General features: G+C 35.7%; 1 protein-coding gene across 1 annotated transcript; it reads right to left on the reverse strand.

Moving 5' to 3' along the window:
- Nucleotides 1-11,359: 11,359 nt before the first annotated feature.
- On the reverse strand, nucleotides 11,360-13,084 carry LOC140531205 (olfactory receptor-like protein OLF3). Its single transcript, XM_072650272.1, has one exon. It carries the CDS (start codon nucleotides 12,988-12,990, stop codon nucleotides 12,034-12,036), a length of 957 nt encoding a protein of 318 aa, XP_072506373.1. The 5' UTR covers nucleotides 12,991-13,084; the 3' UTR covers nucleotides 11,360-12,033.
- Nucleotides 13,085-15,443: the final 2,359 nt, after the last annotated feature.

Consider the following 15,443-nt stretch of genomic DNA (forward strand, 5'->3'; position numbering starts at 1 on the left):
CCAGATCAGGAGTCAGAAAGACTTGAATTCAATTCCAGCCTCGAACACTATTTGTGTGACATTGGGTAAGCTATACAATATGAAGGAAAGAGCAAGTCTGAAGGAATAAAAATTGCTTCCTAAAAACACAAGCTCTCCAAGGTTTTTTAAAGAATATTTGCCTCATATTTTTTTTAATCCCATAGAAAATACAAGACTACAGACAATAATCAAAAAGAAACATTATATAGTTAAAAATCTTAAAAAGCTAACCTTAAATCTTTCAGGTAAGTGTAGAATCAATTGGTTTTAAATTTCTTTCTCTTGCATGCTAGCTACTGAATAGCTCCCTATTTCTGGTGGTACCACAACTTAGAACAAATTGACACCAGTTACCCTCTCAGTACTGAATTGAACATAATTTGAGACTCCTCATATCAGTCAAGATGTATTTATAAAATTTATTGACTTATGTATTATTTGATATTATAAATAAACTATACAGTTAATTATAAATATTAATTACTAATGTATTATTAAATTTATTTTATTAAATGTATTTATTATATACTGATTACGTTCTGGGCATATATGTACACAGAATGAAATAATCCCTATTCACATTCTAATGGAGGAAATAAGTACATGCAAAAATATATACAGCATAAATAAATATAGACACAAACGTAGTAGTTAAATATGTGCATTTGGGTGGGACAACATCAGCTATTTGGAGTAGAAGGAAAGGCTTCCTGAAGAAGCTGTTACCCGAGCTGCATCTTGAAGGAAAAGAGAGACTATGGGGTTTGGGTAAAGAAGGAGTGCTTATAGCTATGAGGGACAGCCAGTGCAAAGACATGAAATAAGGAATTATATATAATGTCATTAGTGAGAAAGAGGTAAGCCATGTTGTCTGAATCACAGAACACAGAAGGAAGAAAAGTATCCAGTGAGTCTGGAAAGGCAGGTTGGGTCTAGTGGGTGTGATGCTTTAAAAACTAGAATCTTTTATGTTTTATTCTAGAGGTGACAGAAAGCTACTGGTATTGACTGAATAGTGGAATTGTAAAATTAGATTTGCACTTACAGAAAATAACTTTGGCACCAATATGTGGAATGGGCTAGAGCAGGGAGAGACTTGAGATAGGGAGACCAATTAAATGTCTGTTGCAATAGTCTACATGAGAGATGTTGAGAACTTGAACTAACATCGTAGTAGCATGGGTCTGATGCAAGATAGAATGTGAGACATATAATGGTTTAACAAAGTTGCTAAGTGTCTGAGACATTTTAAGATCTGCTTTCCAATATTATCTCAGGTGTGAGAAACCTGGTACGTAGAAATTATTTTTATCTGCTCCACATGCCTTCCTACTTCAGTCACACCATCTGTGAGATTGCTGCCATTACCTCCTTCATTCTCCCCAAGAGCCTTGATATTTCCCAAGCCTTGGAAAGATCTATTTGAACCCTCAGCTCCCTGCATAACAAAAGTATATCAGTATGTAGTCTAAACAAATTCTTCCTGGACATTTCAAGCTATTCTGCAATGAATTTGAAATTTCCTCCTTTGCCTTCCCTGATCATTCAAAATGTTTCTGGTTTCCTGAGGGTCTTATATTGACTGGTTTTGTCTTCTTACTCTTCATTCTAGGTATTTTCTTAGAAACATATTCAGTTATTAGTTGCTAAATGTATACTCCTTGCTAAATTGTTCTTAAATTATTAAGTTGTTAAATTCTACTCTTCTGGTAAAAATAGATTGACTCACTTCCTCTTCTAGAATTGAGGCATAACTGAAGCCTAGTTACGCTCATAAGCCATGTCTCCTGATGATAAAAGATCACTTATCATCTTTTCTTTTTTAAAAAAAATCTAGTTTACCAACAATTACAAAGGTCAAATGGAGATTAAATATATTATTCTGTTTCAAAGATGATGTCCAAATATGACATGGAAACAATTTGTCTGTTCCCAATCTGAAGGAAACCTCCAGGTCCTAGATTATATGCTGATATGAGAAAACAGGCAGAAATTTAGCTCAGTGAATTATGCCACTGTACCCATGAAAAACTAACTAGCTCTCCTAAGTACTTGTAGTTTTTCTTTAATGATCCTTTCATCAAATGCATCATCTTATACAATTTCTAGAACCAAGGTTAATGAGGAAATATATATATATACATATATATGTATATATGTATGCATGTGTAGTACTAATAATTGACAGTTCCCACCAAAAGTAACTACTACTATTTTCCCATAATATCTTTTATTTAATATGTTTCATGATGCATTTGACTATTTTAATAATTGTGCATTTAAAATAAGTTAGCATAAAATTTAATATCTGAAAAATGTGTCAAAATCATGTCAAAAACCCCTATTTACTTGATATCTTAGTTTCAGGCAAATACAAATACATAACGAATATGGAATAAATAATAAGACAAATAATAGTAAAATAATAAATAATAAGACTAATAAATAGTGAATATTCAAATAATGAGTACTGAATTTTCAAGCTTCAGTGTAAAGTGAGGACTGCGACATAGTAACATCAAAAAAATTAATAGCTGAAATTTGCATGATGTTTCACAAAACCACAAAATTTGAAAGCTGGAAGAAACCTCAGAGACTTCTAATCTAACTAATTCACAAATGGAATCCTCATTATAACATGCTGATATATAATCATTCAGCATCTGCTTAAAAGCCACTGAGGATGAAGAACCTACCATTCTCCAAGGCAGCCCATTCCACTTTGAAATTTGAGAGATTTGGAGGCAGAGCCAAGATGGCGGACTAGAAAGAAATACTTATGCAGGGTCTCCCCACACAGCCCACAAAATACCTGTAGAGAGGGACTCTGAAAAAATTCTGGAGCAGCAAAAGTGGAGAACAACAGAGTGGAGGAGATTTCCAGCCCAGGGTGATCTGAAAGGCCCACGGAAATGTCAGTTGCACCAGACGCGGAGAGGAGCCCAGCCCAGCCTTGGCTGCTTAGTGCCACGAGATTCTGGGAGGAGGACACCTCTAGCCTACCCTGTTCCATTTCTCCCTTTTTCTTCCCTTTATTTTCCTCCCTCACCCCTTAATTTTTATTTTATTTTAGTTTTTGTGTGGATATCATCTCTTCTGATTCAACACATCCTGTACTCTCTATCTATACATGTGTATGTGTGTGTGTATGTACAATCTCTCCATCTACCCAAATACTGAGAAAAGATTCAAGAGTTATAAATATTTTCTTTCTATGTAGTAAACAGTTCAGCTTTATAGAGTTTTTATGATTTTTCTTTCCTGTTTATCTTTTCATGCTTCTCTTGATTCTTGTCTTGGGAAGTCAAATTTTCTATACAGATCTGGTCTTTTCCTCAATATGAGGGATTGGAAGTCCTCTATATCACTGAATGGCCATTTAATGCCTTGAAGTATTATACTCAGATTTTCTGGGTAGGCAATTCTTGGTTTTAATCCCAGTTCTTTTGACCTCTGAAATATCCCATTCCAAACCCTTTGATCCCTTAATGTTGAAGCTGCCAGATCCTGTGTTATCATGATTGCATTTCCACAATACTCAATTGTTTCTTTCTAGCTGCTTACAGTATTTTCTCCTTGATCTGGGAACTCTGAAATTTGGCCACAATATTCCCAGGAGTTTTTCCCTTCAGGTCTCTTTCAGGAGGTGATCAGTGGATTCTTTCAATATTTATTTTGCCCTCTTGTTCTAGAATATCAGGGCAGTTTTCCTTGATAATTTCATGGAAGATAATGTCTAGGCTCTTTTTTTGGTCATGGATTTCAGGTAGTCTCATAATTTTTAAATTGTTTCTCCAGGATCTATTTTCCAGTTCAGTTGTTTTTTCAATGAGATGTTTCACATTACCTTCTATTTTTTCAAACTTTTGGTTTTGTTTACTTACTGCTTGGTTTAACTCATAGTCATTCATTTCCTTGAACTCAATTCTTTTTTTCAATTAACTGACATCATTAGTTCTGTAATGGTGTTAAGGGACAGACAGAAACAAGGTTAGAATGAGAATGTAGTAGATTTGAACTATGGACCTATTAAATAGTAAATAAAATCTCATGGGGCTTGAGGGTGATTTGGGGTTCAACTCTAAGTGCTCCTCTCCTCCTTTCCTTTGGGGAAGGTTTTAATTTGTGTTTTATGATTATTCTATGACCCCTTAAGACTTAATTGTGGTAAAATATCTCCAGGTTGAAGCAATTTATCTTCATGATTCACAGATAGAAGGGAAATTATTATCAAATATGATCAATTACTTGCAAGCTGTTTGAGTAGTGTGATACTCTAAGTTTGATTTTCATGGTAATTTTCTTTACAATAACAGTAACCTTACCAAGTAACTTTAAGAGCATTCTACATTTGTTTTATTTCAAAATTCCTCTTTGGACTATGCAGCGTCTGTCTCCCTGTGTCTCCCTGTGTTTGATATATCAAGGGAGCAAAACTCTGTGGAACTAAAGGGCTTTTTTTAATAATAAAAAAAAACAATCTAGCCAAACCTACTCATTTTACTGATAAGAATATTGAGACCCAGGGAGATGAAGTCAATTTCCTGAGATGACACGGGTCATGTGCAGAGCTTGGACTGGCACCTAAAGCTCAGGCCTCCCATTCCTTTCACCATGGTAAGAGCCCTCCTGTTGTTGTTTAGTCACTTTAGTCATGTCTAACTCTCTCTTATACGTGGGGTTTTCTTGGCAAAGATATTAGGCTGGTTGGCCATTTCCTTCTCCAGTTTATTTTATAGATGAGGAATTAAGGCAAACAGAGTGAAGTGACTTACCCATGGTCACACAGTTAGTTAGTATCTGAGATCAGATTTGAGCTCAGGAAGATGGGTCTTCCTGAATTCAGGCCCAGCACTCCATCCACTGTGCCACCTCACTGCCCCTATGGATCCTTTATGAAGAGCAAAATGATCCAAGAATTTAATAGTAATGCAGCATCTCCATAGCTACAAACTTCCATAATGACCATACAATGTTCACTTTTTTTCTTTCATTTAGCTCCACCTTTGTTAAGATAATCCTATTAAAGGGATGTAAAATTAACTAAAAAATCTCAAGTTAGGTATAAGTATTTTAAGCAAACTTTATGTAAAATAGTCTTTTAGGAAGAAGTCCCCAATAACCTTTATTTTTTTTATCATAGCTTGGATATATTTAATGAATCCAGGATGCATTAACAAATGAATGCTTTCTTGAAGTACTAAAAGAGCATACTTGCAGTAATAATGACAGAACTGAAGATACTGTTTTCAGGTTTACAAAGACTTCCACATACATTATCTCATTTGTTCTTCATAACAACCTTGTGAGGTACATATTAAAGGAATTAACCCCATTTTAATGGTTGAATTTCTGAGAGATAGTGGCTTGTCTATGGTCAATATACCAGACAAGTGTCAGAAGTGGTATTGGAAGATTGCCTTTTTGCACTCTATTGGAAATCTTTCTTCTTTTTCCCCTAGCTTCCCCAAAGTGGTGTTCCCTAAAGGAATTCATGCACAGCTTCCTCTGTCATCTTTCAGTTTAGAAATGACTAGTAATAACTTAGGGCAAGGGTGGGGAATCTGTGGTCTCAAGATCACATGTGGCTCTCTAGGTCCTCAAGTACAGCCTTTTGACTGAATCCAAACCTCGTGTGTGGGCCATATTTGAGGACCTAGAGAGCCACATGTGACCTCAAGGCTGCAGGTTCCCCATCCCTGGTTTAGGGTGATTGGAATAAAATGAATCAGTTGGGTGATCAGAAATGGTAGCAAAGAATGAATGGCCTTCTAGCTCTCAGTTCCACCAATCTACTAAGCAGCAGTGATTTTTTTTACTAAAGAGGTGTGGATCATTGTGACTTTACCACATCAGAATCGACTCTTGAGTCTCCATCTCTATAGAACTCTGCCTCTTTCTTATATTGCTAAATTTAATGGAGCTTTAGTCATGTATCATTGGCTTAACAAAGTTGACTCTCCACAAGAAACATACAGAACATAAATAATTGTTTTCCATATATCAGCAACTGAAATAACAATGATAAACAAAATATAATTTAGGAAAAAAATTTAACAGTTATGATTGCAATCTTTATTAGATGCCAATCCTCAGAGAGTACAGCAACTACTTCCCTCCAGCAGTCGTACAAAAGGAAGTTTGCTTAGTACCTTTTGGCCATTTTTTTCTACCAATAGACAAAGGAGTTAAGACACCTCAGTACACAGTGTCCATGCCATGTTCTAGGAAATGCACAGTCAGTTTGTTTAGTGTCTTATGACTACTGTTCCTACTTGTGAACAAAGGACTTTTAACCAAGTTCACATTCAATATCTAACTCACAAATTATGATGAAGAATCAGAAACTGAAAGCCAGGACCTCTCACATTTGGGAAAAAGAATTTCATGTAAACTGAAAGCTAGATGTTCCCATGACCCATGACTTTCTCAGTTGTGATTGTTCTGTAGTTGACAGGGAATATATAACTATTATTTTCTGAATCTAGTTTACTGTTAAGTGAGGTTAATAAATTTCATGACCAAGCCAAATAAGGAAGCCTACTGTTACCATGGCACACCACCATTTTTCCCTTACCTCACGGTTCTTTTTGCTGCTGCTGTCTCATTTCATTACCTCCTGGAGCATCCTACTTCTCTCCATCTTTCCATTGAGGATGCCAAGACACTTTATAGAAAAAGTAAGAGTAAACTACCAAATAGTTGATCAAGCAAGAGAGGTGTTAAATGACTGTAAATGACCAAAATTCTGCACAGATACTTGGGAAATAAAATTTCATTGGAAAATATCTATTTTCTAAAGAGTTTTATTGTGAAATTCAATTTACATTTTTAGGAGAGACAGAGAGTTTTTCTTTTGGAAAATGGGATTAAATACATCTTTATTCCATTCTGAATGAATTTTACTCATGGAGTTGAGTATGATAAATACTTTGACAAAGATCAGAATCAACCCCTCTTTCAATTACATTAATGAGGAATTGACTATAACGTCTCTAAGCATAGGGAGATATTATATAACATTTTATCACTCAAAATACCTTTGTTGTAATACATATTCAATAAATTTTTGAATGATTGGATGAATGAATGAATGATCTCATCGTACTATTTTTGTATATGGTTAAGCTCAAGGACAAGGATATTGAGAACTAGAACAGATTTGCACAATAATCATTTTCACTTACTCTAAAGCATCTATTTCAAAGATAGAGATAAAAAATGAATGATAAGTCAGCAACCCTGCTCACTTGGTTGTAAATGTGAGTAAAAATTCTCTTATACTCACTCCATGGAAAATCACCAATATTATTGGATTGTGATCATAAGTGATTTCAAACAGGCACTTGGGTTGTTCCACTAATTGTAGAATTAACTGAAATATTTTTTATTTCACTTGATAATATTTTCTTATACTTCATAACATTCTCTTCATACCCTTTAATATTTTCTCTCTGTCCTTATAATGTTTTCTTGCACCCAGTAGTGTGTGTGTGTGTGTGTGTGTGTGTGTGTGTGTGTTAAGCATTGGAGTGGGAAGACAGAATATTTATATTAACCTATCATTGATTAGACTTGTCATTTTTCACAGAGAGATGAGCAGTAGTCTCACCCTCACCAGAGGTCTCCAAGCAAAGGTTAGATTGACACTTTTCTTGTCCAGTATCTAGCCCACTGCCTGACACATAGGCATTTAATAAATTATTGTTCATTGATTCAGGTACAGATTATGCTAGATGACCCCTTCCTACACTGTGATTCTATGATTCAGTGTTGTTTTTTTCATCACCCAATAACTAAAAACCTTTTTCCTGAAATACAACTTAAAGAAGTAAATGTAAATACCATGGATACTAACTTTAACATCATCTCTCCCTAAAGAACCTGACTTTTAGAAAATTAATTCCCTTATCTGATTGTGTTCTATTTAGCCAACCAGCAAAGAAGCTGATTCCACTTAATCATATAACCAGAGAACTAACATTAGAAAGGAACCATAGGTCATATAGTCTAAAAGTTACCCAAAATAGAAAGTATCTCTATAACTATTTCAACAAGTGGTTGTCTAGCTACTAATTATGCACCTTCCTTTTCTGAACAAAACAACACATTCCATTTATGGACAGCTCCAACTGCCAGGAATATTTTCCTTATGCACAAAATCAGTCTACATATAGTTTCCTCTCACTTGTCCCAATTTGGTGCTCTGGGATAGTAAAAAGAAGCATGCTTCTTTTTCTACATGACAACTCTGCAAACATTCAAAGGAAATTATGTTGCATCCACACTGCCCCCCATTCACTTCCCCCCCCCCATAGTCATCTTTTCTCCAGACTAATCATCCCAAGAATATTTTGTCTAATTTTGCTAGAAGCCAGTTCTCCTTGCCATTTTTGGCCATTTTCCTTACATTTTCCATTTCTCTAGGACCAACTTGCTCACACAGGAATCTTGAACTCTACTCTCTCAGTCACCTAGTTTTATAGCTATTCTTTTACACTCTCTTGTCTTGGACCAGGCCACCATGACACTTTCTGACATTTCCTCAACATAGCCTTCTCTCCCCCGTCTCTGAGAGTTGATATTTTGCTTTACCTTGACAGCCCAGCATTCCAGCCATTGTTTTATAGCAACTTTGCATTGTTTTCTTTCATTAGAACATAAACTCTTTGAGGGCAGGGAAAATCTTACTTGCCTACGTCTCTCTCCAGTGCTTAGTACAGAACCTTGTACATAGTAATCACTTAATAAATGTCCTATCTATCTGTCCACCCATTTATTTACCTATCCATCTACCTTGGCATGTGCTGGAGCCAAATTGAATCAGACTGTGAGAGCTGATTATTAAACTTTCAGTGTGAATCTTGGAAATCAGCAAATGCTACAAATCAAGGCTTGATTCATTTTTTTTTTATTGTTGTTGATTGTCTCTAGATTTTAAGAAGTAATGAAAATTTTGATAATGCAGACAAAACTTTAAACTGGATTGGGATACATTTCTTTTTCCAAAGGAGAGTTGTTAAATGTTTACCAGTATATTCCTATACCTATTTCTCTGTCTTTAACTGATCTTCACATGACTATTTTTTAACATGGAGAGTCTCATGTAAAAGAAAAGATAAAAGAATCTTATTTTTGAAAACTAAGCCTAAAATGACAATTGTGAGAAAGCCCAGCATCAGAGAATGTACTTGCATATAAAAATTAATGTAAAACATGGTAGGGTTTTGAATCTCCTCATTGCCCTGTCACACACCTCTGAAACAAAATGTGGATTTTTGTATTTGTTTCTTTATTTGTCATGTAACAGGAGAGGAATTTTTAGGAAGATATTCCAAAATTCCTTGTCATTAAAAAAAATTCCATTCACTACTATTTGGCACTTGTGGCTACCTGATTCTGTATATTTTTGAATTATTAGAACCTCTAAAATTGATGAGGTCAATCTTTTCTAGGCTAACATGAAGAATTAAAATTGAGTGCCATGCATTCAAAACCTAACTTTCCTGATGCTAAACTTAACACTCTTTCCACTAAGTCATGTTGCTTCCAAAGAGAAGCATAAGCATTTCCTCCATAGAAGACCAGTGACTTGAACCATCATTACTGTGCCCACTTCCCTATTTTCAAGGAGCTCTGGGATTCTAATTAGTCTTTGATTATCAAGGGTAGTTTGGGGTTCTGTCTTTTAGAGAAAAGGGTAATCTTAAAAAGGACGAACTCCATCTTAAAGACTCTACTAGGAATTTTCCCAACTGGAGCCATCATTTCCTTCTGTTTGAAATATAGGATTTAGAGCTGAAAAGGATGTAATACAGTCATTCTAGAAAACAGAAAACAGGTTGATAGAATGGCATTTATAATCATCCAACTATGTAAATAGCACAGTCAGAACTTGAATTTAAGTCTGCCAATCCAATCCTATAACTATCAGGTATTGTCAAGACATCATGCTATACTGTAAGATACAAAAATAAAATGAAAAGAGTCTAGACCTTCATGGAGTATAAATTCTGTGAGGTTAGATTGTTGCTTTTTATTAATGCTTTTTAAGGGAGACAACATAAGACCATTCTTTTCTATACTGAAAGAATAGTAAAGTCATTCAAGTGAATATATATTAAAAGAATCATTTTTAATACTAATAGATTACTGTCTACTCAGATTAGTTAGGTTCCAAGAAAGTAGAGTTGGTCTAGGGTGGCTGCAGTAGCTCATCTAGGATCAGCTAGGAATAGTTAAATCTAGTCTTTTTCAGGGTGAGTTTCTCTGGATTCCTACAACTTTCCAAAACCCTTGTCTAGCTTGCTAAATGTGGTTTATTCCACAGCACTGAGAGAAGTTAGAATGTGAATCTAGGTTACTGCCTTGAACTTATTCATCATTCTGTGGGAATATTCTGGGGAAAGTACTGGACAGAGAAGTTCAATCTGGACAATGAACTAGCTAGGAGGTCTTAGGTGAGTCATTTAATTCCATCCAAATAAACATCAGCCACCTCTGCATGTCACATGGTTTATTGTGAGAATGGATGAGGCAATGAGTTTGTAAACAGTTTGAAAATTACAAAAATGCTGTATATATGGGAAGCTGACAAAGTCGCTAACCCTATAGGAAAACAGAGACAGGAAGGAAGACAGGTCTGGGGTACCCCAGGATAATATAGCAATCATAAATTCAGGATTATAATATGAGTGGTGATTTTCACCCATTCCCTCCCTTCCTTTTTATTCAACCATACTTCTTCATGAGTTCTATTCCTTCTTACCCTTATTTTCCAGCTAGAATTTCTAGCAAATGTGGTTATGGTACTCCACTCAACTGTCCAGAAATATCCCTTTTAACCAAAGTTGGTGAGGTCTGTTACTGTCTTCTAAAGTCTAGGAACCTTTTTACCAAGGCCCATGAAATTCTACTCCTTGTTTTCAACTATACATGGCTGACTAGTTCACCCATGATGATCAACACTGATGTCCACTTACAGTCAAGTTCATAGGATCAAAGAATTTGGAACTAGAAGGGAAATATTAAGTAATTTTCTCAAAGATACACAGTAAAGAGTAGAGCCAGGATTCAAACCTAGGTTCTGTGTTTCCAAATCCAGTTCCCTTTCCACTGTGTTGCAGTGTCTCCTTCAGTTTCATTGGGGCGTTGTAAGGTAAGTATTCTATATATAGTCAAGGTTCATCTTGTTTTTGAAATAAAAAGTAAAAACTTTCCTCTGGCACAATTTATTTTACAGCGAAAGCTTCAGAGACATGTGTGACAACTGATTCCTTTGGGGCTGGACTGGTTTAAACTTTTTATGCAACTACACACACACACACACACACATACATTCACGCACACATCCCTCTAAAAGAATTTTTCTTCAGCCATTCTGATCACTTGCTTACCTATAGAAATGTATTTATCTAAAAAAAGAAGTGCTTCAAGAAAGGTCCACATACTTGCATAAGCTCAAAATGAAGAAATGGTTTCATGTTTCCTCCTCTCCTTCACTAAATTAACTGGACATATCTGTTTGTTTAACATAGCTGCAGCCAGTGTGTCCATAATGTATAAGACTGAATAAGCACTACTTTTTAAATTTCAATAACAAGAATTTTTTTTCCTGGCATTAGACAAATTGACAATTTTACTGCATTATGCTGAAGCTCCATATGCAATTATTCTGGGTGATTCTTCCAATATTAAAGTGTTTTGGTTTAAAAGAAAATCTTTCATCTGAACATATGGGTGAATATGAAAATATGGCAAATTTAATGATAAAATCAGATTTCTTTTCTAGATTATGCAGAACATCAAAAACAAGAGTGAAACAAACTTGGGAAGTTCTGTCCTTCTGAGCGTCTAGCTCTCACTGTCTCTCATCTCCTCCCCTCACTTTCTTTATGAAAACATCATGAAGAGCTCTTCCAACTCCCAAAGGAAAAGAGTGATCTGGATAGTGCTGACTACATTTAAATCTTAGAGGGTAGATTTATAGATATAGCTATCTTTTCATGTGACTTATGAAGAAGTTAGCTTCAACTTTAATTCATAGACTTGCCCATGCAGTTTCTGCCAGGCTCCTTTCACTTCCTTATTCCTCACACTGTAAATCAGAGGATTCAGCATGGGTATTAAAAGGGCATAGAACAGTGAGATCATCTTCTCTTGAAGGATATTGGGGGCTGAGTGAGGCTGAATGTAAGTGAAAATGGTCATCCCATAACACAGAGTCACTACTGTCAGGTGGGAGGCACAAGTCTGGAAGGCTTTTTTTCTTCCTTCTGTGGACTGAATTTTCAGGATAGTAGAGATGATCTTGATATAGGACAGAAGAACCAATAAGAATGGCATCATGAGGAGGATGATACTAGAAGCCATAATTGCCACCTCATTGGAAGATGTGTCTACACAGGCCAATCTGACTACAGCTAAGAGTTCACATGAAATGTGGTCAATGACCCGATTTGTGCACATAGGAAGTTGGAAAGTGATGGCAGTCTGCATGAGAGAGTTTAGGGAACCACTGACCCATGAGGCAGCCACTAGCCTGGCACAGAAGCCCACATGCATGAGGGCTGAGTAACGCAGAGGGTTGCAAACTGCTACATAGCGATCATAGGCCATTGTTGCCAACAAAACAAATTCAATCCCACCTAGACCCAGAGAAAAAAAGAGTTGGGCAGCACAGCTCACATATGGAATTGTTTTATCTTCTTCCAGGAAATGTGCCAACATTTGGGGTACAACGCTACTAGCATAAGAGATGTCGACAACGTTGAGGTTGGTGAGAAAGAAGTACATGGGAGTATGCAGCTGGGTGTCCAGCCTGATCAGAACGATGATTAGGATGTTTCCAAATACAGTCAGCAGGTAAATGGACAGGAAAAGGACAAAGAGAAAGACCTGAATCCTCCGGTCACTAGACAGCCCCAGGAGAATAAATGAACTCACCCACGTCTGATTATCTTTTTCCATTAAATGGTGAAGGACAATCTGTAGGGAGAAGAAGAAACAGGAGAGATCATAGAGTTTGAAAATCAAACCTTAGGTTTTCAAAGCAGTGTGCTTTAATCACACCAGGATTTTGTGTTGAATATCTCTTTGAGTTTGGAACGAGTAGCTCAATTGGTTTCAATAGAATGTGGGTAGAACAAATGGAATAGGCTTTACTCATGAATTAATGACCCTCTCTCAAAGAAGTCTTCAAATCATCTGGATGATGATTTTGAAGAGATGTTTCATAATAGATTCCTCACTATGTAGGGAAAATAATTAGACCATCTCTAAAACCTCTTTCAAATATAAGATTCTATGATCATAGGTTTGGTCCCTCAGAATATTAATTTCTCTCTATTTCATGACTATGGATTCAGCTCTTACCTGGGTCAGTGCACTTAAACTTGCTCCCTCAGCACCATCACCTTCCATGTCCTCTGTTATTCTCTTACTTGTGAATTTTCAGTCTCTCCCTTCATACTAATTTTTTCTACCAATCTGAAAGAATGCTTGGCCAACTTAAAAAAAAAAAACCTTCACTTTTAAGTCATGTCCTCTCTCCCCTCTTCTGCCATCAAATTTCAAGAAAGCAGAGCCCAAGTTCACTGCTTCCATGAATTCAACAAATAATTATAAGCCTCTAGAGTATGCAAAAAACTGCAATAGGCCTTGGCACCAAAATATAATTTATGCATCCTGTGTATTTATGGCATTCATAGTAAATGGAAGGCAGATGACACCTCCTTGAAGCCATTGGTGAACCAGCTTGAAAGCATGAGAAGAGAAATGAGAAAAAGGAGAGAACTTCCTTCAGGATGGTGATACTAGACTCACAAATACTTTAAGTTTTGATAGAAGAAAATCTTTTCAGTTTCCCACGTGAGTCATGTATCTGTAACACTTTTGTCATTTGAGTTGAGAATACTTTGGTCAATATTTTGGAGAAAATGAAGTGAAATTAATGTCCAGAAAAGTCATGTTTGTTGAATATGGGAGGGAGAAAAAATATCTTATGGTTAAATATCACATAGAATGGGGAAATATAATCATCACTATGATAAAGAGCAGTTTGAGGATAAGACTAAAGGAGCTGTGGGAAAGACCATTCTGTTAAATCCATGTATACCATTATCTGTGGATGATGACATATTGTTGGTCTAAGGATAAGAAGCATGGCATGATAGAGAGAGTGCTGAATTTGGAATTAGGAAACACATAGTAAGTGCCTACTAAATAGTGTTTGACTGATTGATTTACCTGAGTTCAAATTCAATTTCTGATACTAGCTTTATGACAATGAAGAATTTAGTTGTCATCTCGGAATCTTAGTTTCTTCATTTGTAAAATAATCAAGACAAGACTGGTACTTCCTGTCTCATAGGGTTGTTGAGAGAATAAGATGAAATAAAATGTGTAAAATGTTTGGTTAACATTAAAGTGTCAAATAAATATCAATTATTATTTTAAAAATAAAATAGCAAATTGATCTGCATCTTTAATCTTTGTGCACCTAATTTTGTATTGAGAACTTATACTGAATTTTCATAACAACATCAAACAAAGAGAGTTGAGTGTTTTTTACCCAAATCAACCTGTAGATGTTATTATTCATTAGAATTAGTCATATAATGCTAAAATTATAGAAATTGGAGTTGTAAGAAACTTTAGGGATCATTGAGTCCAATGGGTAACTGTTTAGGAAAATCTCTAGAAAATACATATTTGCTGAATATGGGAGGGAGAAAAAGAACTTATGGCTAAATGAAATATGAAAGGGGAAAATACAGTAATGACTGCAACAGAAAGCTATTTGAGGATAAGACATAAAGAAGCTGTGAGGAAAAGGTCATCATGTCAAATCTTATCAATGCTTAATTATTGTTCCACAGGCAGTAACAGGGGAGGGATTTGAACTCAAGTCTTTCAACCCCAAATACATTACTTTCTCTACTGTGCCTACACTCCTGTTTTTTTTAATATGATTACTTATTTCGTTTTAGAAAACTGTAACAAATGAAAGTCAGTCCATAGGAGGATAGAAGAACTAAACCTCTTTTGCTCATCAATGACTCCAAGGTAGGGTAGAAGGTGACAAATGAACTAATAGCCAGGTCTTAGTTCAAAACCTGACTCTGACACTTACTATTTGAATGATCATGAGAAAATATCTTGCTCTCTCTTATTTTTAGTTCAGTGAAACAAAATTATCTCTACATTACCTTCTAGCTCAAAATCCTACGATCCTAAGAAAACCAGATGAGATTCAATGACGTTGCCACCATTTTATCTTTCATTTCTGGAGTAAATAATGAGCAAAACTGGGAATCAGAAGACAATCTTGTTTTCAAAAAATGAACATCTGATAGTAAGCACTAGAATTGTTCCAGTGTAAATCTCTTTGTAATATCTTCTTCAACATCTGACATTTCATG

The sequence above is a fragment of the Notamacropus eugenii genome, chromosome 3 (assembly GCF_028372415.1).
Source record: "Notamacropus eugenii isolate mMacEug1 chromosome 3, mMacEug1.pri_v2, whole genome shotgun sequence".
Classification (NCBI taxonomy): Eukaryota; Metazoa; Chordata; class Mammalia; order Diprotodontia; family Macropodidae; genus Notamacropus; species Notamacropus eugenii.